The sequence below is a fragment of the Laccaria bicolor genome, genomic scaffold (genome assembly GCF_000143565.1).
Source record: "Laccaria bicolor S238N-H82 LACBIscaffold_21 genomic scaffold, whole genome shotgun sequence".
NCBI classification, from domain to species: domain Eukaryota; kingdom Fungi; phylum Basidiomycota; class Agaricomycetes; order Agaricales; family Hydnangiaceae; genus Laccaria; species Laccaria bicolor.
In genome coordinates, this window is record NW_001889892.1 from 505330 (window position 1) to 531485 (window position 26156).

Genomic DNA, 26156 nt, shown 5'->3' on the forward strand with positions numbered 1-26156 from the left:
AAAGGGAGAAAGCTTGTGGAAGGGTAGTTGGTCAGCCATCAGGGTCCGTTTCTTAAAATAGAACAGGTTGCAGCAAGATATCTCTTGCACTGGGGCGACGAAACTTATACCAATCGTAAAACAAAAGTACTGAGTTCATTTATATCCTTTTAAATGATAAATTCATTTGAGTACAAAGCAATAGGGTGTATTAGTCTGAAGATATTTGGTATATATACCATACTATTAGAAAATATTTTAGGTTTTGGAGCATGAGCCAGATTTCTTGCGCCCAGCTCACCAAACTTAAGTGGACACAATTTTTTTCTGTCAGAAAGTTTTTTCTGATGATGCTGCATCATATTGGGTATCTTTTAGATTTTTTTTTCAATTCCTATCTCCCAGCCGGTTGCCATTTCGGCATCAAGGACCCAAAATGCGAACATGTGAAATAGTGATTTTATAAATTTAGGAACTATAAAAATCTCATATTCAAAGGTGAGAAGAATTTTTTATGGAACTTCCTTTGAAACCTTCAAAAAACTTTGTGTAAATTGGAATAGAACTGACTGAGTTACAACTGGATGATTCTTGAGCACCTCGAAATGGTGTATTTCCTATTACGGGCAGTGATCCTGAAACGTAATGAACCGAACAGAGCCAATACAAATTTGTATTAGTTCAAGGTGGCCGAGTACCCGATAGGCTGGCCAGCTCTCGAGTCTCAACAGTAAAATATTCATAGAGAAATAATAAGACACTCAAAAATTCCCAAATTTTGCGTAGGTGTTTTTGATATCCAAGAAAGCGCATTCTCAAAATTTCAGGCATTTCTACACAGTTATACACTGGTAATGAATAAAACGGTCTTAGGTGACTGAGTATCCGATTATGTACAGTATACAATAATTAATTTCGGCATATCATCTGCTGTGGTCAAGAAATCGCCAAGACGAGTGAGTGGTTTGCCAGGGTCTGTGGCACGGCACTTCCAGATACATCCTTCAAGTGATCACGCCATGTAGCCAAACATAAGCCCAAAGGGCGGGACTTATTCTTAGCACCTTCCTTTTATATTTAAAGTTCAAGGTGGAATCTCAAAACTGTAGCGACGACACAGCACACGTAATTGGCTTTATGGATCACCACGTGGGCCCACACCCATCAACATCCCCGATAGATGCCTGTATCCAGAAGCGCCACATTTTCGGTAATTCTTGCAGCAGATTTTCGTGATCTAATAATTTCAACACTACATTCCATACCCAACAAACACAGGAATGCAAGTGGGCCATATGGACAGCTTCTGAGCAGCACTGGAACCTGTGTGCAAAAGTAGTGGATGACCTGTACCGGCAACATGTTCCGGAGAATAAAAGTCATTAGACGCTAAGCACACAACAGCTTTTTTCACCACCTTGCATTATCACTCGTCGTGAGTCCCGATTACTCCTTACTCCCAACCACCATCTCCTACCATGGCTTACCCTTACCTACAGCAGCAAGACTGGCAAAGAGAGGGGATGAGTGACACTATCCGAGCGGCATGGAAGGTTTTCAGCAAAGAAATCTACAAGACCCGAGATGATAACGACCTGGAGAGTCTGACCCCTCAAGCGCAAAAGGAGTGGCTGAAGGTACTCACTGAGAATGAATGGGATCCTGGGGCGTGGATGATGACGGAGAAGGACAAAGCTCAGGTGTTCGCCCTCCTTGGTTGGAATCCGGATGAGCTGGCCCACGCTGCGCACGAGACTCCAGCTTTTTCAGTGGTTGGTGTATTTAGCTTTCGTCTATATGAGCTTGAATGAAGCTAACACATTTCAGAACCTGCGGGCCAACGACGTCAGGCGCAGCGGAGAATTTTCAGTAAGGCAAGCCCGGCCAATTGTGCAACCTCAACCCAAGTATGCTCAGCCCCCACACTTCCAATATATGCTTTTCCTGCCGGCGGATGTACAACGTAATTTCGAAAGGACAGCAAATGTCGATAATGAGGAAGAGGAGTACGAGACGAGTTATACCGACATGGATGGCGACAAAGAGGAGGAAGGCAATGCCAACGAGGAGGAGGAGGAGGAGGAGGAAGATGATGATGAGGAGGAGAGCAATGACGCGGATGAAGTGAGCAGTGGCGATGTCGATGAAGAGAAGGGCGACCAGAATGACAAGCCAATCGTCAGGATTCTCAGCGGTCCCGACATTTTCCCCATCATACTCATTGAGCCGTTTTTGGAGAAAGGGGCTTTCGATTTTTTGAAATCAATATCCCCCAAACTCACCAAATTCGCCAGAAAGTCAGCGGATCGGCGGCTGACGGATTGTCATCGCGAGGCAGCACATGTTATGCATAAGCTTACCAAACGTTGGCTTACAGAGCTCCAGAACAAAAGACGTGACAGAGAGCTCATCCTTTCCATCAAAGGCTACTGTGAAAAGAGCCGTGACGAATGGAGGGAGGAGGTAGGGAAGAAGTTGGAAAAGTTGCGACAGAAGCACCAACACAAGTTACAAAGGAGAGGTGATACCACACCCACCCCGAGGTGGCACAGATCCGGGGTCAAACGGGATGGGGAAGGGCCCGAGGACAGTCAACAGCAGCAGTGGGAAAGTACGAATACTTTGCATTCTCCTTCGCCGTCTGGAACAAAACAGGAGAGAAAAGGCCACATCCCTGGGAACATCTATGAAAGATTGGAGATGGTCGTTCGAGAGCAGATCGAGCATGACAAGTGTGTGTCACATGGCGATGGTCTGCCCACTCCCAAAATGTCACCCTTGATGCCCAAAGGACATCATTCAAGCTCACGCAGCTAGAGCTGAGAGTTTACGTCTGCCACTCCAGACCCTGTGTGACACCAATACTTCAACACATTCCATCTCCCCGCCCGTGCGCGTGCCTGTGGTACATGGTTGAAGAAGCCAACTCATATAGGAAAAGGGAGGGATCCATGCCTTAGGGGTATGGCTACGAGGAAATTGGTCTTCCTCAGAACCGTAATACCGCTGTGAGATCATAGGGATAGAGGTGCGTGACCGAGGAAGTGAAGATCCAAGAAATGTCAATTAACTACTAATGAAAAAGGTTTTATGCCTTTGAGTCCCCTGTAACACTTGATTCTGATGGAGGATTTGAATCCCTAGTATGATACTAACAAAATGGTCACTTCATCAGCAAGATGACATCTGGCTAGAGGGACTAGAAGCACTAGAAAACACTAGAAATTACTAGGCATGCTAGAAATGCTAGTACTAGAATCTTTTTTTTTCCTAGTATGTCCTAGTGTGTCTAGTAATCGTTACTTTTTCTAGTCATTTTCTAGTCACTTTCTTTATGCAGAAGTATCTATTACCCATGAAACTTTTAAATAATGCAAAATGTGTACATGGAAGTCAGGTATTCATGTAAAGCACCGCATTACCCGCATCACATTCATCGCTTCTCCTCAACCTCAGTGTGAAATGCATTCCCAACACTGCACCTTGCCCCTCCATAACGGTGTTGATCAGATACATTCATAGTGCATTCCATCAATGCCTGATTCATCTGCGACATAGACTCACCAGCAAAATTTTGCGGCCACCGAGAGAAGCGATGACTTGTGTTGTGAACTGAGCGCTGGACGTCGACATTGAAGTCAAATTGGCCGGCCCTCACGCAATAACACGATCACGTGAGGTTCGGTTGAAATTCGTCAGTGTGAACACTTCCGTTTCTTTCCTTCCACTTCTCCAGGGCTTATTCTCTCAACGCCCTTGCCATACACCTCCTCGTTCTACCTAGTGGACCACCCTCCCATGCCTCACATTTTTTACATGCAAGTATGCCACTCACGTTTAACGTTTAACCTCCATCCCTCTCCAAGCAGCACGGTTGTTGCAGAGCGAGCCCCATTGCCAACCAAGGACCCTTGTCCGGCTTCGAAACAGAGATGTATCAATTCAAAGGGATAGGAAAGCGGTCGTAGACAAGATGATTTACCTCGCAAAGTGGGGAGGGTGATTCACCAAGACCAATGGTGCGTCATCCCTTCCTCTACCCCCTGTTTTCTTTCGATTCTGACTCGATTTGTTGTTCACTTATAGAATCAACGAATCCACACATGCAAAACTCTCTTCTCGGATGAGCTGTTGAGTAAGTCCCCATCTTTTCTTCCCCCCATTCCCCAACTTTCTTTCCTTCTTTCCTCGGGTTTGTCATGTTTTCGTGTGGGCGTATCTTCGCCTTTGCTCCACACTCCCAGCCTCCTACCTCCTTCCTCCCTTACTTCCTCTCCCCTCACATCAGGAAACAGCAAATTTATACGTAGTTTCTCACTAAAATCCGTTGCGCTGGTACATTTTGGTTCTTCTCCATAGCACGCAGTAGCCACAATGTGTCTAGGTAGTTGGCCTTTGAGTGTACATTTCCCCAGTAGCTGTCCGGCAACTGTCAGTAGCCCCAATATCCTTTCACCAAAGTCCTGTAGCTTCGGTAGATTAGACAACTCAACCAAACAATCAGTAGTAGTTGAGAGAAGGAAACTGAAATTTCCGAATAAAGGTGCGCAACAAAGAATGAAGTAAATAGGTTATGCTAGGTGTATGCTATACATCCAAGAATGTCTGTAATGAAAGAAACCATCCGCAATAGTGCTGAAAGAAGGTCGTTAGTGGTTGAATAGTGCGAAAGAGAGGAATGAGGGAGCGGGTGTGCAGGAGGTGATTGGAAGGTGAGGAAGACGAAGAACAGTAGGCTGGTGATGGGTGGGAGAAGGGTGAAATGGAGGAGAATGGGGTTCAATGGGATTCATGTGTGGGGGGGTACAGAAGAGGAAAGACTCACCCAGCCATGCATTCGTGGACCACGACGATGACCGACTGCCAGCAAAAGACGGTGGAATACGCACGATATGAACTCACATCCCCCGTGCTATAGCTGTACTGGACGTGAACGTTGTGATGACATTGATTTCTCCTCACCATGAGACCGAGCCACTTCCTTCCATTCCCTTGCATCATGGATGTCGTCCTCAATGTCGTCATCAGTTGAGAGGTTGCACGCATACACCATGAGGCCACATACACGGTTGATATGTGCACTGGCTCTGGGACCTGGATGGGCGAACAGGGCTTGGAAGGCGGGAGGGGTTGGGTTGAGAGGGGAAAAGGTGAAAGGATGAGCGTGAGGAAGTGGTTGATGTGCTGGTGTTGAACAACTTCGACAATTCGTTGAAATCCGTTCAAACTCCGACACCATGTGACAATGTTGATTTTTGAATTTCTCAACACGTTCTTCCTTCCTTGCCCCCACCACATCGCCAACTCGTAAGTCTTTCCATCCAAGTCCTCTTCATCTCAAGTCAGTTCGTCCTTTCCTTCTTCGTCCACATTCTCCACACTCACGGTCCTCTTTGTTCATTCATCTCTAGTCAGCGCGTGTATTGGCCGTACTCACACTCACCCCCCTTTCTCTCCTCGTTTCGAATTTGTGCGTGCTTTCATCTGTCTTTGTCCATGTCCGCTGTACTCATACCCCCTTTGCCTTCTTGTCCAGGCAGTGCTGACCACCTACCCTCAAGCATGTGTAGCATCTCTGTGCGTACTTTCATCCTCCCTCATCTGTCTTTGCCATATTAACCTTTCCCTTCCTCTCCTCATCTCCAGGCATTGTCTCTTGTTGGTGTCTGTTGTACTCCCCCCCTCCTTCCCCCTTTCTTGCCTCATCTTGAGGCAGTGCGTACTTTCCTCTTCTTCAATCAACTTTCCTCTTCTTCAATCAGCTTTCCTCTTCTTCAATCAGCTTTCCTCATCTCTTATCGGTGTTCGTTGTACTCACCCCACCTCATTCCATTCCCACTTTCTCTCCCCATCTCCAGGCAGTGCTTACTTTCCTTGTCTCTCTCACACCAGTACTCACCCTCCCCCTCCCCCACCCCTTGCTCTCCTTGTCACCAGGTAGTAGATGTGGTACACCCTTCCTTCTGCTCATGATTAGGCTAGTAGCTTGAATGTGTATATATCCTGTCTCATATAACGATGCTTTCTGATTATTACTGCCATTTTGGTTCAAAAAAATGGCCAGCATTTTATTGAGTATCCTGAACCAGTAGCCTTTGTAGATCGGAAACAACGCCAACAATGTATGATTAGACTTTGTTACATAGCCCTGGTTCACCTGGTAGCTTCGGTAGACACAGAGCAACACACACAATGTAGAGCTATGTACCGAATTCAGGAAACTACTGGTGCTACTGAGATTGGTAGGATGACTACGGTAACTATGCACTAGGGGACTTGTGTACCCAGCTACCCAGGATACCAAGAGTATTTGTAACTACTGACCCAAGTCAGTGCCTCCTGATGCACCTCCCTTTCTCATCCCTCACACACTCTCTTACCTCCATCCCTTCTTTCTAACAGATGCTAACCCTCTCTCCTTATTCAGCTGGCCGAGACCCAAGCTCTTCTCGCCATCCTAGAAGAACTTCATGCACCCCTATTCCTATGTATGATCCTTGGGGGCGCACGCAGGAAGAGCTTCCGGCGTGGATCACACGTGTATTGGATGTCTTTCTCGTAAGTAATATCACCTTTTTCCGAATCTTATTTACTTACCTTTCATTGTGAAGGTCAGCCCATCTGCTGTTCACTCAGGGTCTCATGGCCTGCATAGTACCTCTTGTATTGGTGGGCAGCTAAGAGGGATGAGGAGTTGTCTTTTCAGCTGATCAACATCATTCATCTTACCTTTCATAAGTAGGAATTTGTTTGTCATTAGTTCATTGAATAAAATATATGGTCATTTATTATAAAAGTCTTGCCGGAAGGGATTGTCCTAGTGGTACTAGGATATTGACTAATCTACTAGAATAAGTATGAAATGCTAGTCCTAGTTGTCCAACCTTCCTAGTTGAGCATCTAGAATCAGATAAGTTTGTTAGCCCTAGTTTGGCAAACTAGAACACTAGAAATGACTAGAGGTACTAGAAATACTAGAAATTACTAATTCTAGTATTTCTAGACAGATGCAGTCTTGCTGATGTTAGTTCTCACAGAAAAAATTAAGAAGAATTGAGGTCCTACCAAAAGTAGACGGTTCACGAGGAGATGCAGTGGTATGTACAGCCAAAAGATGAACAACTTGAGCAGAATTATCTTCATCTTCATCCCCATTCCCGGGTGCATGACGAGAACATTGCTATCCTGCTTCGAAGTACAGCCGTGACGCGTGACGTGGCGGCTGTGCTCCTCCCCCCATATTAATGGAAGAGCTGCATTTGAGTTGAGCATCGTGGAGACGTCGTCGATGAGGAGCATACCAGAATGGCAGGATCGGAATTCTTTGACTCCATTCACGATGTCTGTCTGTCTTCAAATCCGCGCCATGCAAGTACACGTTGGTAGACTTTGAAATCTTCCTCGTCCAAAGAGAGGGGACACCGAAGCCTGCGTCTCGAACACATTCTGCTGTAACGCAAGGCCTTGGAGGGGAGCCTATGTGTCAGTATATGGGACATGGGATTGGAAGAGGGGAAGGTGAGGAGGGAGAAGAGATGGTGTGGTGAAGAGATGGTGTGGTGAAGAGATGGTGTGGTGAAGAGGATGAAGTTGTGACAGGGGAGGAGGTTGAGCTGTGAAGGTGAGCCTGGGTATGGGTGGTTTTGGGTAAGTTTGGCAGGTGCTTCTTCTCTTCATGCGCTTGGCTAGCCCCCATTGACTGGGGACGTCAACAAGAAGCCATTGCATTCCAAGAAGATGGCTGCTCCGCGGGGATCGAATATTGAGTCGTGGAAGGCAAGAGCGGACTTGTTGTCTGATGTCCAGGACGTAGGCGACTGAAGACGTAGTTTTCGACGCCCACAAAGAAATCGGCTGGATCGTGGACTCATCCTCGAGTCCGAGGAAGAGAGATGCGCAGGAACGAAGCGATGTTTGTGACACCAAATAGATTTAACGAGTTCGGGGCTGTAGCCGTTAGGCGGACGGGTGGCAAGTCGAGAACGTTGAAAACTTCGTCGTCATGGATACCATTTCCTGATCCAGCACAGGGCACTCCTTCCAAAACCACTGCTGCAAACTATCGCACTCTCCTCCAGGTATCATAACCCTCAGCATTCCACCCACCATGCTCGTCGCGAACGCCAGCTTCGTCTTCAAGGATGCCCGTAGCATACAAAGGAGGAGGAGGAGGTAGAGAACATTGGACATCAGAAGATATGTTGTGGTGTAAGTTGCAAGGCCTGTGGAGAGACAGGGTGAGAGGGGAGGGGGAGAAATGAGTGGGTTGCCTACCTGCAACCTGAGGTACAGTTAGAAAATAGGCAAGCGGGCCAGCTGCGAAATCAGGTGTATCGCAGAAGCAGTGCATGTGGAGCTGCGGTAGTGACTAGTGACGACCATAAGGTGATGGCAAAAAAAGAGGGAACAAAACGAACCTTGAAATCCTGCAACACCTCCAATATCCGCTCAATATCGTCCTGTATGTATCACGAACGGTTTCCAGCCTACGTTGCCTGGCTAGCCTATCTAGGTTAGCCAAGTTCTTCCCCAGGCTGTAGCGGCGAAACAAAACAGAGAGAAGAGGCGCCACTGCAAAAGGGCCTTGGATGAGGGTGCTGGAGAGGTTCCATTGTTTTCGTCTGTAATCGTCATAAGGAAGGGGTTTCGTTCGGAAGCCTCGAGTTGCGCTTAACGTTGTGATAGCGTCGGATGAGGACTCGTAGTCTCCTCGCGAGGAGAGTTAGTTCGAGACGTAGAGAGATTGAGGCAGAACTTCCTGTGAAGCCAGCTGTGGGTAGACTTGTCAGCTACCATTCTGAGAATGGAAATGGTGTTACCTACTTGAAAAGCCGCCACAATAAATGTGAACTGATGAATTAAGGGCCCAATGACCTCACCCCAATAACTTGGAAACGGCCACGAGCCTTCTGTTCGCCAGTGAGCTCTCCTTCAAGTATCGCCATTATCAACGCCAACGAGACATCAAGACCTTGACGGTGCAGAGCGTGAGCGAGGAGGGAGAGGAAGGCGGGAGATGGAGTAATTTGAGCATGGCTGACAAGGTGGTGTTGGGTAGTGGGGGAGCGGTTTCAGGCTAGAAGGATTAGCGGTGAACGTTGGGAGGGGAGAGGACCAGACTGCGGCTTTGAATCCAACTCGCCCTCGCCATTTTTAGGTTCGTAGCACAACTCTCCAGGCGGAAAAGAAGGGGAAAGTGGGACAGAAATGCAGGCTGTGTTTGGCGATGACGAGCACCTCCACACCCCATAAACACTCCACGCATTATCCCTCCCCTCCATCTTAACCCTATGGACAATCCCCTCCATCGACCCACGGTATCAGCGATGTATGGCATATCGGTAGCTTCTTCCTCTTCAAAGGACCAGGGTGTTGTATGGGTGCCTGTAGTCGTGAACGGTGCGTCTGTTGCGAAGAGAACTCAAAGTGGCCTGAGGGAGAGTTGTTGGAGGATATTGGGTGGATGACGATGTTGGTGATGTCATTGAGCTACCCTGTGAAGGGAAAGAGGGAGGAAGAATGGCGATGCTCGTTTTCGAGTTCTTCATCGTTGATGCTGGGGAGCAGCCAAGGAGCGATGACTTTCGTAAAGGAGAATGGAACGGGCAATATGGGTGATTCACGAGATTTTTTATGACTGTAAGTGAGGAACCGGAAGTGTTTTCGGGAGAACCAAATTACGGTCCTTTACTTGTAATTAGACGTCGGCGATCTTCGCGCTGTTTGCACCCTAAACCGGGTTGTGCGTAGCGAGATGAGGACCAACAAACGTTCAGAACGGGCCCTGCGTACCTGACGCTCCATCACAACGCTGGGAAGATGTAAAGGTTGGGTAACTGGGCCACGAGACACGCTGCGAACTCAGGATAAGACATGAATATTTGAATCTGTGGTAGTGGTATGGGTTTGTAAGAACCAGGAAAAGGAATGGAACGAACCTTGGACTCTTTCGGCACCTCCCCTCGAGATCCGCTACGTATCGTCCTTCGCCTCATGGGGACGTATCACCAGCGGGCTTTCCCAGCCTAACGGCGTGTTCGAGTTGCCGTCCGAACACTGTTTGTTGCTCGTCTGAAAGGCTTCTAGCTGGAATCAGAGACGGAGGAGGTACGAAAATGGGGAGGGGACGTACGTGTCGTTTCCAATGGCATTGGTGTAAAATCTGGCCTTATGACGGACGGTACGTATAGCGAACAATTTGGCAGAATCAGGACAGATATGTTTGATCTGCACCAAACCCAAGTACTCACCAGCTCCCAAACGGAACCAAGACGCAACCCAACACTATCTCTCCTCCGTCCTCTCTTCAGCTAGCACCGAGTCTGCGAGTTTCTTGCAGAGTTTCTGGACAGGCACCTCGCAATACGCAGCTAGGTGTCCTCTGATCTGGAGGTGTTGAAATTGTTCTCTGCGGCATTATAGACAGGTTTTATCGTGAGTTTTTCCATTGATAGTTGAATGGGGTTTTTGAGGGGCTTTGAAAGGAGTTATTTGACTGGTTTCGTGAGTTTTCGAAGAAAGGCGGATGGCGTTGATGTTTGCTTGTGATGGGCGTCACATGGATATCATGCTACATAGTTGGACAAATTGACTCTGTTTTTCAAGTACATGGCTATACGATGGACTACAATGGGCGGAGATTGACTATGATGCCTGCAAGTGCGCGTGCAGGGCGACGCAACTTGAAGATGTACATCGTATCCGAATGACACGAGTGCACAACGTCCTTGATCACTACTTGTGGACCAGCTCCTACTCAAGTACTAGCCAATAACATCCAAGTCGGCTACAAGACCGCATCCGTAGTTCGTGAAAAGTCCCAACGAGTCCAGCATAAGGCGTTCGGGGCTGGCTTGTGTCCCTGTGTCGTGGCAGTAAAACAGACCAGGACAGAGAGGTGAGACTGTAGCGGGGTGCGTGAAAGAATTGCAGAGGTTAGATTGCTGTCGTCCGTCATTGACTTGAGGGAAGCAAGTAGAAGCGGTAAACGTCGCGCTTGATCTTGTGACAGAGGAAGCAGGTAGGACTCTGATAGTCGATACGCGTCTCTCATTCGAAGACCCAGCCGTCTATAAATTCGTGAGCCACCGCCATGATGGGGACAAAGAGAGCCATACTCGGGAAGCCTCCACACTAAGATGTCAACCGGTGAATCAAAAGCCGTTTGAGCTCAAGTTAATGGAATTTGAAGACCACGATCCCTTCGCCTGCGAGCGCTCTTTCAAGCATCGTCGTCACTTATCTTCACCAGTGAACATTAAAGGCTTCGACGAAACTCAAACTCCCAGCACAATTCACTAGTAAGGTCTGAGCCCAATCGGAACCTTCAATGACGACCAGCTGAAACCGAGCTGAGCTGCTACACGGTAGATTGCGTCGTGAAAGACAGTTCAGAGGTGGGTAGCGGAAAGGGCACACCTTGCCGTGGCCCGTGGCTGTAGGTGGGAGACAGGGAGCATAGGGACGTCAATTCTTGGATCAAAGGGTATGTAGAGAGAGAGTCGAAGTTCTTGTGAGCGTGCCTCCCAGCGTCTTTAAGAAAAGGCTGACAGGATGTGGGTATGACCGGGCAGAGGTACCTGGAGACGATGTAAACGAGTCAACGGTACGGTGATCAAGATCCAAAAAATGCGGTCAGATTGCGCTCATAGGGCATTGTGGATGAGACAGCTGAGTGGGAGGAGAAGGACAGATGGATTGGCGTGGATTGTGATGCTCCGGAGAGACTTGACAAGTAAGATCTGCTGAATTTGAGGGTCGACATCCATCAGTGGGGACGTAGATGTCCGCGAGACCGTCGAGATCGTCTTCTTACGTCTCCTGTGCCACTAACAAACTCAAGCCTCGCCGACGCTGTCTCAGTCGCTCGAATTGTGGCGGTCGTTGAGGAGCTTCAATTCAACTTCGAAATGGAGCTTGGACTTGAGGAGGGTGAGCCCTCTCGGAGTGCTTGGATAAGAGTTTCTCCAGTCCGCTTGCAATGCGAACCAACTCCAGCTGGAAGAGATCTGCGGGGTAGTATCCGCTACAGGATGGCGATGGCGACTCTCTATCCCGTCCACGTCATTTCTAACCAACGAGTCTGAAGCTCGTCGATGTTCCAATCCCCTGAAAAGACGGATAACAAAGGGAACTGGCCGTCTATCTGAGGAACGCAAACCGTGGAAATGCCAGAGCGCGGTGGGCGCCTGTATGAGGATTCCGGTGTGTACGGGAGGCGGGATAGGACCGAGGTTGGGTTAGGGAAGGGGGAGTCTTTGAGCCATCGCTGGGGGGATGGGTGATGGAAGAAGAGTTGGAGGTCTAATGTTGAGAAGCGAATGAGCATGGAGATGGGGTGGAGGGTAGTTCTGGACGGTTCTTCGACTTTTGCCCGCATGTTTCGCGCAAGAGAGATACGTAAATTGGGGGAGTGGATGAGGCGCTTGTGAGGCGGATGGAGCTGGACGGCTGCTAATGGGATAAGGGACGGATGTCGATGGAAGGAGACAGATATTTGATCAGGCTTCTTGCCCATCGTTTCCGCTTGTTTCATACTATGCCTCAGCAATATTCGCTTTTGGTTGCTGAAGGGTCGGTCGACATCCGTCAGAGAAGTGGACTGCCATTCAAACTGTTAAATGCGAGTCAGAGAGTGACGAAATAGAAGGTCTTACACAGAGATTCTGACCTTGTCCGGGCGAACTGGTCGTTCCCTGAAAATGTGAACCCATGCTTCAATCGTCAAGGCCCTGCTAATGTTGGACTTCGCCTCAGAACACTGGCTCGCCCCAGCGGAGAGGTGGATCTCTAAGACTGAGTTTTTGAGTGTGCTGGCGAGAAAGTGCAATCTCGCGGGGGCTGGTTGCAAGAGTTGGCTCGGCAGTCAGAGTCGACGTTGGTCTACACGGTTTTTGAGAGCGGCATGTTTAGAGCAGAACTGTGTGAGGAGTTTCGTCGCCCGATTAGATTCCCGACAGCGAATTCTCACAACTGATCTCCGACTGATCACCTCTTCTTCATCGACTACGACGACCACCCGACCTATCGACGTCTTTAGCCTTCCGACTTTCCTAGTCTCCGTATTACAACACATCGTTCACTCATGGATTCTTCGTCATTCACCACGCTCCTGCAAAACGCTATCGGAACCACCATATCTGGAAACGCACAGGTCATAAACGCCGGCGGCAATGTTGTTCTTCATGGCCCTCCGCCCGCTCCAAGTACGTCAAAGTTTTACAATTCATGAATACCACTCATACAACTGATGACACATAGGTCTAGCGAGCTTGCTTAGGCCTGTCAGTAATGCTACACATACTCACGCAGGTCACGTCGCTCGATGTGATCCTGGAACTCGTTTGGAGGTCATTGCTCAGATCCGGTGGTGGCTCGATGGCCATGGTAATGATAAGCGAGCTGTTGTCTGCTGGCTTAACGGACCAGCTGGCTATGGCAAATCGGCATTGGCGCAGACTATTGCGGAGTGCTATGCTGCAGAGGGCCGCCTTCTGGGGAGCTTCTTCTTCTTGCGAGGGGCTGGTGAACGCAGCCATATATCTCGCCTGATGCCTACTCTTGCCCATCAGATCTCTCTCACTGTTCCTGGTGCAAAGTCATCTATTGAACGTGCTCTTGAGAATGAGCCAGCCCTGCTTGGGTTGACTGTCTCTATGGCTCATCGACTTCAAAGGCTCATCATAGACCCAATCCATCTCAACACTTCACGAATCTCCTATAGCTCTGTTGTTGTTATTGATGCTCTTGATGAATGTGATGACAAAGCTGAGATGGCTGACTTCATTGATGTCCTGCTCAGTGCATCTTCTGGGGGGACACATTTTCCTTTCCGGATTCTCCTCACTAGCAGGGTAGAGGAACATATTCGAAAAAAGTTTGATAGTTCTGAAGCTCGTTTTCTACACCGTCTGGAGCTACAGGATTTTGATGCTCGTCCAGACATCAAAGTACATTTTTGGAGGGCATTTGATTCTATCCATAACCAAAATTGGCGAGTCATGCAGAACATACCAAAGCCCTGGCCATCAGTGGGAGATCTCACTATTCTTCTTGACAAGGCTGGTGGTTCATTTGCATTTGCTACTACATTGGTCCAATGTGTTGGTGGAGATTCCATGCCACACAGAGCCTTGCAAAAACTTCTGGCATCAGGAGCTAATGGTCTAGATTTACTCTATGAACAAGTTCTCTCTTCTGTTTCTTTGACTAGAGACTTCTGTCAGATTCTTGGAACAATCATGACTCTGGAGGATAACAAATCCATTTCCTTTCTCAGCTCTCTTCTCTCTCTTCTGCATGAGGAGGTCATTTGTGGGCTATTGCAAGTGCAGTCCATCATAAAAATTCCTGGAGATGACCAGGAGCCAATTATGCTTTATCACACATCTCTCCGGGATTTTTTGACCATCCAATCACGATCAAAGCAATATTTTATCAATCCTCCTCTGCAACACATTCATCTAGCCATACTGTCTTTGCAGCATCTGGTCAAATATCCTCCAAAAGACTTTTTTGAGGGTGATGTGGTTGAGTATGCTTGCCTTAATTGGCCACACCATATTCTTTTGGGATTCCAGGAGCATAGTGCAAATCTGGATGAAACAATTATGACCTCTTTGGTAACTCTCATTCAAAACTTACTAATTTTTCAGGGGAAAACATGGTATAATACTCTGCTGACTTTGAGGTCTGATAAAAGAGACGGGATCTTAAGCTGTGTGAAGAATGGAAAGATTTTGTTTCAGGTCAGTTATTGCAATTTTCTCAGATGGTTATTATCTCTTAACATGTATAAGACATTGCAAGGGTCAATCATTAGAAACAATTTCATTGAGAGGTTTCAACAAGTCATTGATTTCTATGAGGTAAGAGTTTATAACAAAGATATTTTCAGTAATTTATTGAGATATTCCAACAGACAGTAAGTAACAGGGGGATATTGCTACTCACAAGTTAATCTGTAAGGTCAATAGGAGGTATGTGGTGATAAACAGCAACTAAAAGATATCATAATAAAACATTGATCTGTTTTACAAAATGTAAGCCAAGACATCACAACATTTTATTGCTATTAGTGATTTACATAAATTACAGGAGGTAAGAACAAAGAAATTATCAAGAGAAGAAGAGTGTCATTCTGATTATTGTTTTTTCTTGCAGAATGTATGTCTACAAATTGTTCAAGTTTTATATATTCTTATGGTTGTCATTAGTTGGTGGGCAATTATTTCACATAATATGTCACATCTTATCATCAGCCATCTATTTTCTTTCAGCAAGTAAGTATCAACAGTTGATTGTGCTACTTTTACAGCTAAGGGTTTTGTTTATCAATCCAGCTGGTAATATAGTCTGTTCACATTGTCTCTATTGATATGAGAATTTTTTCTAGTGGGTAAGTGATTGTAAAATTTCTGAAATAAATTTGTTCTGACTTACCTACCATGTCTTAGAGAGTAAGTTGTTCACCTATTGATTATTATTTCTTCTGATAACTCATTGTCTGCCCTTTCCATTTCTTTTGCACTGTTCTTGTGATCATGACTGTGGCCTGTCTTGTTTCAGGAGGTGAGTTGGCCTGGTTTTTAATGTGCACTCTTCTAGAAGACTGACTGTGGCCATTCTTGTTTCAGGGAGTGAGTTGGCCTGGTTTTTAATGTGCACTCTTCTGGTGAGACTGACTGTGGCCTGTCTTGTTTCAGCAGGTGAGTTGGCCTGGTTTTTAATGTGCACTCTTCTGGTGAGACTGACTGTGGCCTGTCTTGTTTCAGGAGGTGAGTTGGCCTGGTTTTTAATGTGCACTCTTCTGGTGAGACTGACTGTGGCCTGTCTTGTTTCAGCTTGTGAGTTGGCCTGGTTTTTAATGTGCACTCTTCTGGTGAGACTGACTGTGGCCTGTCTTGTTTCAGCATGTGAGTTGGCCTGGTTTTTAATGTGCACTCTTCTGGTGAGACTGACTGTGGCCTGTCTTGTTTCAGGAGGTGAGTTGGCCTGGTTTTTAATGTGCACTCTTCTGGTAAGACTGACTGTGGCCATCTTGTTTCAGCGGGTGAGTTGGCCTGGTTTTTAATGTGCACTCTTCTGGTGAGACTGACTGTGGCCTGTCTTGTTTCAGCAGGTGAGTTGGCCTGGTTTTAATGTGCACTCTTCTGGTGAGACTGACTGTGGCCTGTCTTGTTTCAGTCTGTGAGTTGGCCTGGTTTTTAATGTGCACTCTTCTGGTGAGATTGACTGTGGCCTGTCTTGTTTCAGCTTGTGAGTTGGCCTGGTTTTTAATGTGCACTCTTCTGGTGAGACTGACTGTGGCCTGTCTTGTTTCAGTCTGTGAGTTGGCCTGGTTTTTAATGTGCACTCTTCTGGTGAGATTGACTGTGGCCTGTCTTGTTTCAGCTTGTGAGTTGGCCTGGTTTTTAATGTGCACTCTTCTGGTGAGACTGACTGTGGCCTGTCTTGTTTCAGCTTGTGAGTTGGCCTGGTTTTTAATGTGCACTCTTCTGGTGAGACTGACTGTGGCCTGTCTTGTTTCAGCATGTGAGTTGGCCTGGTTTTTAATGTGCACTCTTCTGGTGAGACTGACTGTGGCCTGTCTTGTTTCAGCTTGTGAGTTGGCCTGGTTTTTAATGTGCACTCTTCTGGTGAGACTGACTGTGGCCGTCTTGTTTCAGCGGGTGAGTTGGCCTGGTTTTTAATGTGCACTCTTCTGGTGAGACTGACTGTGGCCTGTCTTGTTTCAGCAGGTGAGTTGGCCTGGTTTTAATGTGCACTCTTCTGGTGAGACTGACTGTGGCCTGTCTTGTTTCAGTCTGTGAGTTGGCCTGGTTTTTAATGTGCACTCTTCTGGTGAGATTGACTGTGGCCTGTCTTGTTTCAGCTTGTGAGTTGGCCTGGTTTTTAATGTGCACTCTTCTGGTGAGACTGACTGTGGCCTGTCTTGTTTCAGATGGTGAGTTGGCCTAGTTTTTAATGTGCACTCTTCTGGTGAGACTGACTGTGGCCTGTCTTGTTTCAGAAGGTGAGTTGGCCTGGTTTTTAATGTGCACTCTTCTGATGAGATTGACTGTGGCCTGTCTTGTTTCAGCTTGTGAGTTGGCCTGGTTTTTGATGTGCACTCTTCTGGTAACACATATTTTGGTGCTTCTTTTCAGAAGGTGAGTTTCTTTGTCTTTGGCCATGAATTACTCTTATGACACTATCTCTCCTTACTTTTTTTAAGAAAGTATGTGGTCTCCCCTGCATATCTTGTAAGTTTTATTTTGTATCTTTCATTTTTCAATCTGTATCTATTCAGTCATTTTTCTTTATCAGGTGATTAATCTTCAATCAATCTCTTTTAAGAAGGTTAGTCAAGTTTAAGCATTCCATAGACCAGTTTTCATTACATCTCTTCACTTCATTTTTTAGGCTGTAGGTTGTCCATTGACTCTCATTTCAATCACCCTAATATATGCTTATTCTAACCCAGATTGTATGTTTTTATTTCTTGTTATAGAAGAATGCTCATGTTTTGTAGCTTGTATGTCTTTGATCCATTTCCTGATTCCAGCTCCCATTTCAACCATTCTTTTTGTTAGCAAGTATGTATTTCTTCACATTATTTAACCAGGTCACTTATTTCCAATATATAGTGGGCAAGTCAACTCCAATTTCTATTATATCAGATATTTTGGTGTCATACAACTCTCCCATTTTTAGAGGGTATGCTTTTTTTCTTGCTGTCACCACTTACTCAATATTCATCTTCAAAATATATAGAGTGAGACACAGCTATCCAGATTACAATGAGCCCATTTCTTTGCAAATTGTCAAGTTTTGTATGTGTATCTATCTGCTTTATTTCTTCTCTTTCACCATCTCTATTTCTCTTAGTGGATTGCTACATCTCCTATACCAATGGTTTCTTCAACATGTCTATCATTGAGTGATGTAGATACTAAGGAAAAGCAAAAATTCTATGTACTCAGTTTCAGTTTCAGTTTCAGTCTCTTGTGATGTTTGTATATGACATATTCATTGCTGAGACTTCCACCCTACAGCATTGTGGCCTGATCATTACTTACTGTCTGTTGGAAGATCTTGAAAAATTAGTGAAGATATAGCAATTATAAACTCTTACTTCACAGAAGTCAATCACTTGTTCAAAGAGCTTTATAAAAACTTTTGTAACAATTGACCTCTGTGATATCTTATACAAGTTAAGATTGTGATGACTATCTGAGAGTTGCAGTAACTGACTAAAAACAAAGCCTTTCCAGTGGTCTTTATTGTCCTCCACAGATTCCTGAGGATTACTGCACAGTCCCAGGACTGAGTATTGGCTGATGTACCAGCCAATTTTTTCAGTCCTGTGAGGGTCCATTCCTGAGGACTGAAGACAGTCCTGAGGATTTTCAGACAGGACTAGTCCCAGGCTTGATGCATGTGATGAGTCACATGACTCATGGACATGTGCTTGGATGCATCCTGTGCATATGTGACATATCACATCACCTTTCTCTCTCAACCATCACCACCAGCAACTATGACAACAACATAATAGGGGCTGTCATGGATACACCTGGGTATTAACCATACCCGATCCATGGATTTTCCCACCCTTGGGTCAGATAAGGCACAGTATGGATATATCCATGGGTAAAATGGCCTGAGTGGCTGAGAACATAGCTTCAGTTATATAAATGAGTGTATCTCATTCATTTCTCATCCATTCTTTACAAAACAAATTGTGTTATGAAGTGAAAATTCAGAAAAATTCATATTGAAACAAAATTTATTCATATATTATCCAAGGGGGTGGCAGAATGTGGATCCCAGATATAGGGTTGCAGGGGGAGCATCCGTCAGAGGCCTTAAATTCTTTTGTGACCTTCTCTAATGAAGTCCATTCAAATGGTCTACAACCCTACCAGAGCACTCTTTGAGCTTAATTTGGTAAGTTGCACACATATTCAGTCAGTAAATTTTGACACCTTGCATATGTCCTGATGTGTGTGGCATACACAGACGTTTCCTGGGTGTGACACCCTGGAGTCGATGTTGGGCGCATAGGTGGTTGGCATGGCGCCAGCGCTGGCCGGGTCAGTTGACGACTTCAATGAGCATGGAGAACCATGGAAGGTTGTCGCTGTCATTGGTAAACAATGTTCGGAGGTGATGGCTGCCAATAACTGATGGTTCCTTCTAAGAAAAACATAGGAGGGTGGGAAGAACATACTGGATTTGGGGTGGTGAGGGGAGGGGGGGTTGAGCACTAGAGCCTTAATTCTTCTTGCGACTGTATATGTAAATTCCATGTTCCACCACCCCCTTGATATTATCTAAATTGAGTACATTAAAGTAAAGTTATTGATATATCATAATTTGATGTCTTTCCCCTCATATAATGCTGCTGTGACTGAGCCTTGATCACAGAGTGTGTTTTGGGGTGTGTATTAGCATGACTTGGCCACTCTGAAACCTGATATTTAGGTAGAGGTATTGAAAGAACAATTTTGGTGACATAAAGTGTTACAAAAGCTATTCAAGAGGAAAATAAATCATTGTCCATCTTTTTTTCAATCATTTGTGTAACTTTATTGAAGCCTGGGTAGAGGGGGGATTTAATCCAGGATCCAAGAGCCATTTCTGCTTTGAATGTTTGAGAGTTGATATTGTGCTGGGTAAAATTGATCTGATGGTGACCAGTGGAGAATGCTCGCTCTGCATCCACAGAAGTAGCTGCAACAATTGTTGAAAATAAAGGAAAATAAGTGTGAATAATGGTGCTTACCTGGGGCTGAGCAGAAATCAGAACCCATTTGTGAGAGTTGTGGTCAGGACTGTGATGCATTGTGCCAATACTTTACTATCCCCCATGCAATCCACATGGACTCCATTGGATTCCACTGGCCTTCACTGGACTTCACTATATATTGAGGCTTCACTACATACTGTCACAAAACTGGACTCCACTAGACTATCCAACACAAAACTGGACTGGGCTGGACTCCACTGCTGTACTCAACACAAAACTGGACTAGACTGGACTCCACTGCTGCACCCAACACAAAACTGGACTCTACTGGACTGCCAACTGTATCCAACACAAAACTGGACTCCACTGGACTGCCAACTGTATCCAACACAAAACTGGACTCCACTGGACTGAACTGGACTGCCAACTGTGTCTTACACAAAACTGGACTCCACTGGACTGTCAACTGTATCTCTGGACTCCATTACACTGTTATCTGTATTTAACAACAAAGCTGGACTAGCTAAACACATGGAACTGATTTGTCAGTAACTACTTCTACTAAATATATACTTAATCTGAAAGATGCATATCATGATCACTGCTATTTGTAGAATCACTTTCCTCATTGCTTTCTTCCTCATTGCTGTCCTTGTCACTGCTTTTCTCATCACTGCCCTCCTCATCACTGCTTTCTTCATTACTGCTTTCTAGTGTTTGAAAGTCCAGTCCGGTCCAGTCTTTTGGTGCCCAGTGCCTTAGACCGTAACCATAACCTGTCCTCCCAATTTGAGAAAGTTCAAAAAACCAGACCGAACCGCAACAGACCAGTCTTTTGTGGTCTTTTGCGGTTACAAGACTGGTTTTAACCAGTCTTGGTCTAGACCGGTCTTTGTAGGGGTCAGGCAGCCATGAAACAACAATGTTCTAAGTATTTTAATATACAAGGGGTCAGCATACGCAACTGGTAGCAAGCAATATGTATGGGTAACTGCAGCTGTCTCACATCCACCTGTACCATTCGTTGACGCACCAGGTCATCGTCAACATAGGCTATCCATAGTCATTCATCCATGGATTGTTGACAATGTTGTTCGTCTGTGTGTAAATGTCATTGTTCGTCCATGTCACCAATGACGACATGGCCCTGCTTCTCATTTCAAAGAAGGAGAGGGGGAAGGGAGTCACATTGCGCACCTGGATCGACGTCAACGGACATGCCATGCTACCCGTCATTTGTTGTCTATGACCAACGTCGTTTTTCTCTGTTTATGGTTGCCGGTGCTGACAGCGACGTTGCCCTCCTGGACGTTGACTGTTTTGGGTGTTGTCGTTTGATCATCCGTTGCCATGTCGCCCCTGTTTCTCGTGAACAAAGGAGAGGGAAAGGGGGAAAAGAGTCATGCAGCTCACCTGGATTGAAGTGTGCAGTGACGACGACTTGCGTTGTCAGTGTCTGGACAACGTGGCACATCAACAGACGTGCCAAATCATCTTCATACCGTCGAAACGGCGTGTGCTCACTTCATCCATGGCCACGTCGTTGTCATCGTTAGTGTGTGCAGAGGTGGTTGGGAGTCGAACGGGGAGGTGGTGGTTGTTTCCACGTCGTGGTAATGGCATGCCCCCTGCTCTGTGTGTGAAAAAAGGCGAGGCAGAGAGCAGTCGCATTGCTCACCTCCAGTAATGTAGACACTTCTGTCGTCATCTGTCTGGATGACGTGGCACATCTGTTGATGTGCCATGTCGTCGCCATTCGTCATCGTCGTTCGTCCGTTCAACGTGGGGCTGGTGATGTGGCGTTGCGGCGCCGCCATTGCCAAGCTGTTGTCATTGTTGGGGTGATTGGCGCTGTATGAACGATGATTGCGGGAGGTGGTGGTGGCGATGGTGATGAATTGGAGGTCATTGTGGTCAAGTCGTGGTGATGGTTGGTGTGGTGGTAGTTGAGAACAAAATTGTTTATTTGTTCTCAATTTGTTGATGAATGCATTTTCATTGGTTCTCATCAAAAAAACAAGAGATAAATGTATTCTATTGAAAGACCGGTCTTTGACCGGTTAATCTGGTTTTTGCTCAGTCTTGAATTTTTGGAATCCGCAGAGGACTGTAGACCAAACCGTGGTTACGGTCTTTGTCAGTCCTGATAATTTGCAGTCTTGATTGGTCACGGTCTTTTTCCAGTCCTGTGACTGGACTTCCAAACACTACTGCTTTCCTCATCACTGTTTTCTTCATCTGTTGATCCATCACCCTTCATAGATGCCATTTTGGCAAGGACATGCTTGACATGGTAAATGAGCATAGTATGTATAAACCAACTGAAGTTTTTTGATGTCATCCACTTTAGAATGGATTCATAGCCAGCAAGCCATGCATTAAGTTGTTCACAGACTTGGGTGTTAAATTCCAATACTTTACCCTCCCTTGGTTATTCCATATGGACTAGATGGAATCCATACTTCCCCCAGATGGAATCCATACTTTTGGTGGGTGGATTCCATATGTCCCATACCATCTTTAGAGTGGAATCCACATGGAATGACTTCATAGAATAATTCTAAAGTCCACAACATGGAATCATGGTTTCTATACTCATTCCGTAGTCATAGCTGAACAGAAAAAGTTGAAATGTATTGAATAGACTACATAAATTTATCTTTACTACTTCCAATATTTAAAGGAGGGGGGAAGGCAGGGGGAAGTGATGGAGGGGGGAGGGTGTAGTAGAGTGTGAGGAGGGAGAGGGGTAGGGTGTGATGGAGGGGGGAGGGTGTATGAAGGGAGGGGTGGGAATAGATGGAGGGAAAGCAATGGGGGGGAGAAATGAAGAAATTGGAGGGGGAGCAATGGAGGGAGGGGGAGCAATAGAGGGAGGGTGAGGAATAGAGGGAGGGAAGTGGGATGATGGATGTGTGGTGGTGAGGAATGATGGAGGGAGAGGGAGCTCACCTGGGCTTGTCATTGCCCATTTCTGTTCACGCAAGTGGAATCTCTCGTGTGTGGGTGCATGTCTTTCTCTGTGGGTGCTCTGGGTCATTGTTTGTGGGTGGTGGGCTGTATCACCATCCAGGGTTGCCATTTCATTCATCTTCATGTTGTTGACTTATCAGGAAAATCACTTCTTCCCTGAGGGTATCCAGGGTAGACCCTGGATACCCAGAGGCTGTCATGGAACTCAGGGCATCAGGTTGCCCCCAGGTGCAGGTTCCTTTTTTTGATTTCCCAGGTGAGAAGACCGTGACACGCGGGAGTGAGGAAAGTGCAATCTGTTGCACTGACAAGATGCGTGAACACCTAAACAACACACACACACACACTAACACCTTAAACACTTATCACCACAGGTATGTGCTTGGTGCTTCGAGTTCGGGTTCGTACAGTAAATAGAATTACCACACTTGTTTTGTGAGAACTTAAGTAGAAGTTCGGGGAAACGATTTTGTATATTTTATATCACTTGTCTAAGTCTAGGAGACCTTTTTGGAACAAACTGTATTGTTTTTACATGCAGGCACAAGTATAGAATTCGAAACTTAGTAGTTTTCGAAGGGAAACAGCTTTTATTGGGACTGTCTCAGTGTTCTGGGATTGTGTTCTAACTGTATACAAAGAAATGACAAGGAAACTGTGCTTTGTAGACTTTTGTAACTCCCTTGAGCTTTTATTATGCCTCTGATTCGATCCAAACTAGTCTTAAAGACTCTTCAAGCATGCTCACTTGGATTCCTCGGTAATAGTAGAGAGCTCTCTTACTAATTGACAAGACAACCTTACAAAAGCTTAGTGATCCCCACTTAACACACTGGTTCCGGGCACACGTTACTTATGTCTGCAAAGAAAATGTCCTTTAATTGATTACACACTTATCCACTACCTCAGGTGCTACTGGGAGTGCAACAGCTGGTCAACACGGGGGATAATTCCTTACATTTCAGCCTGCGCGCGTCCTCTTTTTATACTATTCTATGTTTTCTATTTATATTTACATGTCTGTGCGTTGTCCGGGAGGTTGGACGCATTAATACTGATTTTTAGTAAAGGTTTGAAGCGGCTCAATTGTGTGTGGCACAACTGAGCTGACTTCTTTTAAGTTTTCGTAGTGTTTTCTCTATTGTGGCAACATGACGCATCAGTATTGATGCGTACATGGGAATCGCTGTAAACGGTTTTCACGATCGGTTCAGCCGAGGCAAACGGTCCGCTTAGTGATTTTCTCTCTATTATTAGATACTATGCCTGAGTCTCGGACCGCACGGCAAATCATTCATAGTTTTTCTCTTTTGGCAGACTTCGGAATATTTCACGAAGCCTAGTTTTCTTGGGTCAATGATGCCATGAGTTGTGATGCGTCTCTCCACATGACTTCTTGGATCATGGTTCATAGCACGTGACCGAATGACTTCTTGCGTCAGGTATGCGTCGAGTTTCTACGCTCACACGTTTATCTTTAGAATTAATATCTTTTAATCCATAGTAAAGTGAGACCCTGGTTTGGTGTAAACTCCAACACCCTGTGCTGAGGTGTTTTTACTCTAGGACACTCTGTAGTGTACTATTTCATGGTAGTGTAGCCTTTTATTAGACTTTGAGTATATTGAAGTGATTCGGTCACGAACCGACCGCAATTCCTACTGCCTAAGGCGTGCACATTTCTCGGATGTAGACTTTAATCAACTAGACCAGGTTGCATCTAACAATCCTTATGATCAATATGACTGTATTTCTACTATAGGACGCTAAAATTCGCATTTTTATGGGTGTATTGTTACACTCTGTATCATAGGAGCAACCTGAGGTTGTCCTGAGATGCACTGAGGTTGTCCTGAGGTGCACTGAGGTTGTCCTAGGGCGGCCTGAGCTGTCCCTAGAGAGCCTTGAAGCTAGTGCTTGGAAGTCCGGTCCAGTCCGGTCTTTTGTCTAAATTTGATCAGACCGGGACTGGGACCGGTCCTCACAGGTTGAAGAACCATGAAAAACTGGACTGAACTGACGTCAACCGGTTCAGTGCAGTTTTTTACGGTTGAAGGACCAGTCTCAACCAGTCTCAGTCTCAACTGGTTGAGGACTGGTTGAGAACCGGTCTCATAGCTACTGACATGGGGAAAATATGTATGTAATTTACTAAATAAACTAGTACTACACAAGGGTGAACGAGGGGGAAGGGGGGGGACCACTCATGCATCCTTGTTGTTGTCCATCATCACCTGTCTCATACTCTTCGCATGGTCCTCAGTCATCCATCGTCGTTGTGGTTGTTGTTGTCATCTGTCGTCAGTGCCATGTCATGTCGTTTTGGTCGTCGCATGTTGTTGTCAACACCAAAGGAGGCAGAGGGGAAAGGGGTGATGTGGCAGTGGTTGATGTTGATGCATGAGGCAGCCATCAATGTTGTTTAGCCCATGTCGCATCATCGTCATCGTGTGGCTGTTGTTGTGTGTTGTCGTCAATGCCAAAGGAGGCAGAGGGCAAGGGGGTAATGTGGCAGTGGTTGGCAGTGGTCGATGTTGTTGCATGAGGCAACGGTCGATGTTGTTTAACCCATGGTGGGTGCTCACAATGCGAGGTGGTGGTCACGAAGGGTGGTGATGGTGATGGGGATGGTGGTGATGGGAAGAGTGTGTGTTTGTATTTGGTTATGAGTTCTGTTTGTTTACAAGTTCCAGTAAAACCGGTTAAGACTGGTTAGACCAGTCTTTTGTCGGTCTTCAATTTTCTGAAATCGTGAGAGACCAAAGACTGGACTGCGGTTGCGGTCTTTGACAGTCCTGTGAATTTCTGGTCTTGGGCAGTCTTGGTCCAGTCCAGTCTCAGTCTTTTTTCAGTCTTGAGACTGGACTTCCAAGCACTACTTGAAGCAGACCTTAAGCTACTTACTTGGCCTTCAATTTTCCTCATGACACGAAATTTGAATATGTAAAATGTATATTAAATGTATTTAATCAGTATACAACAACATTCTCATCCCTTGTATTACTTAGATTTCACCAGGCATGCATGGAGGCATCTTTGCTGGCTGTTACTTTGGCATCAAAGACCCCCAAATGCCTACACCAGCAATGAGCATCCACAGCAACTGCTCTGCCCCATAAACCAAGCTCATTTCCTTCTCCTAGCCTGCTATCGGTGGTTGTGGGAGGTCAGTGAGGGTAGTTGGTGGTTGTCATCACTGGCCAAGGTGGTCATCACTGGTGATGGTGGTGGTGGGTAGGCATCATGAATGGTAGGAAGATGGTGGTGTGTCTAGAGAGTATTTCAGGACAGGATAACTTCTCGCACTCACCTCTTGCCCATCATACAACAGTTCTGAACCCCACATTTGAATCTAGAAACAAGTCACCATACTGAAAAGCTGGTGAGCATAAGGGCAAGAAAGCAAAGTTACAAACCTACTTACCTCCATGGGAACTCAACCATTTCATAAATGGTTTTGTGGAATGTGTTA

At 45.9% G+C, this 26156-nt stretch overlaps 4 protein-coding genes across 4 annotated transcripts; 1 reads left to right on the forward strand and 3 right to left on the reverse strand.

Annotated features, from left to right (window-relative positions):
• Positions 1-1457: 1457 nt before the first annotated feature.
• LACBIDRAFT_329416 (uncharacterized protein) lies at positions 1458-2896 on the forward strand (the record flags this gene model as incomplete). The annotated part of the gene is made up of 3 exons (XM_001883451.1): positions 1458-1751; positions 1807-2713; positions 2793-2896. The coding sequence occupies 3 exons, from the start codon at positions 1458-1460 to the stop codon at positions 2894-2896; spliced, it is 1305 nt and encodes a 434-aa protein (XP_001883486.1).
• A 5039-nt stretch (positions 2897-7935) lies between these two features.
• On the reverse strand, positions 7936-8329 carry LACBIDRAFT_302588 (uncharacterized protein; the record flags this gene model as incomplete). Its single annotated transcript, XM_001883554.1, has 2 exons — positions 7936-8201; positions 8254-8329. 2 exons carry the CDS (start codon positions 8327-8329, stop codon positions 7936-7938), a joined length of 342 nt encoding a protein of 113 aa, XP_001883589.1.
• Positions 8330-10561: 2232 nt separating this feature from the next.
• Positions 10562-11723, reverse strand: LACBIDRAFT_302590 (uncharacterized protein). The gene has a single exon (XM_001883555.1). It carries the CDS (start codon positions 11030-11032, stop codon positions 10766-10768), a length of 267 nt encoding a protein of 88 aa, XP_001883590.1. The 5' UTR covers positions 11033-11723; the 3' UTR covers positions 10562-10765.
• Positions 11724-19498: 7775 nt separating this feature from the next.
• Positions 19499-19775, reverse strand: LACBIDRAFT_302593 (uncharacterized protein; the record flags this gene model as incomplete). Its single annotated transcript, XM_001883556.1, has 2 exons — positions 19499-19695; positions 19748-19775. 2 exons carry the CDS (start codon positions 19773-19775, stop codon positions 19499-19501), a joined length of 225 nt encoding a protein of 74 aa, XP_001883591.1.
• Between the last annotated feature and the right edge of the window lie 6381 nt (positions 19776-26156).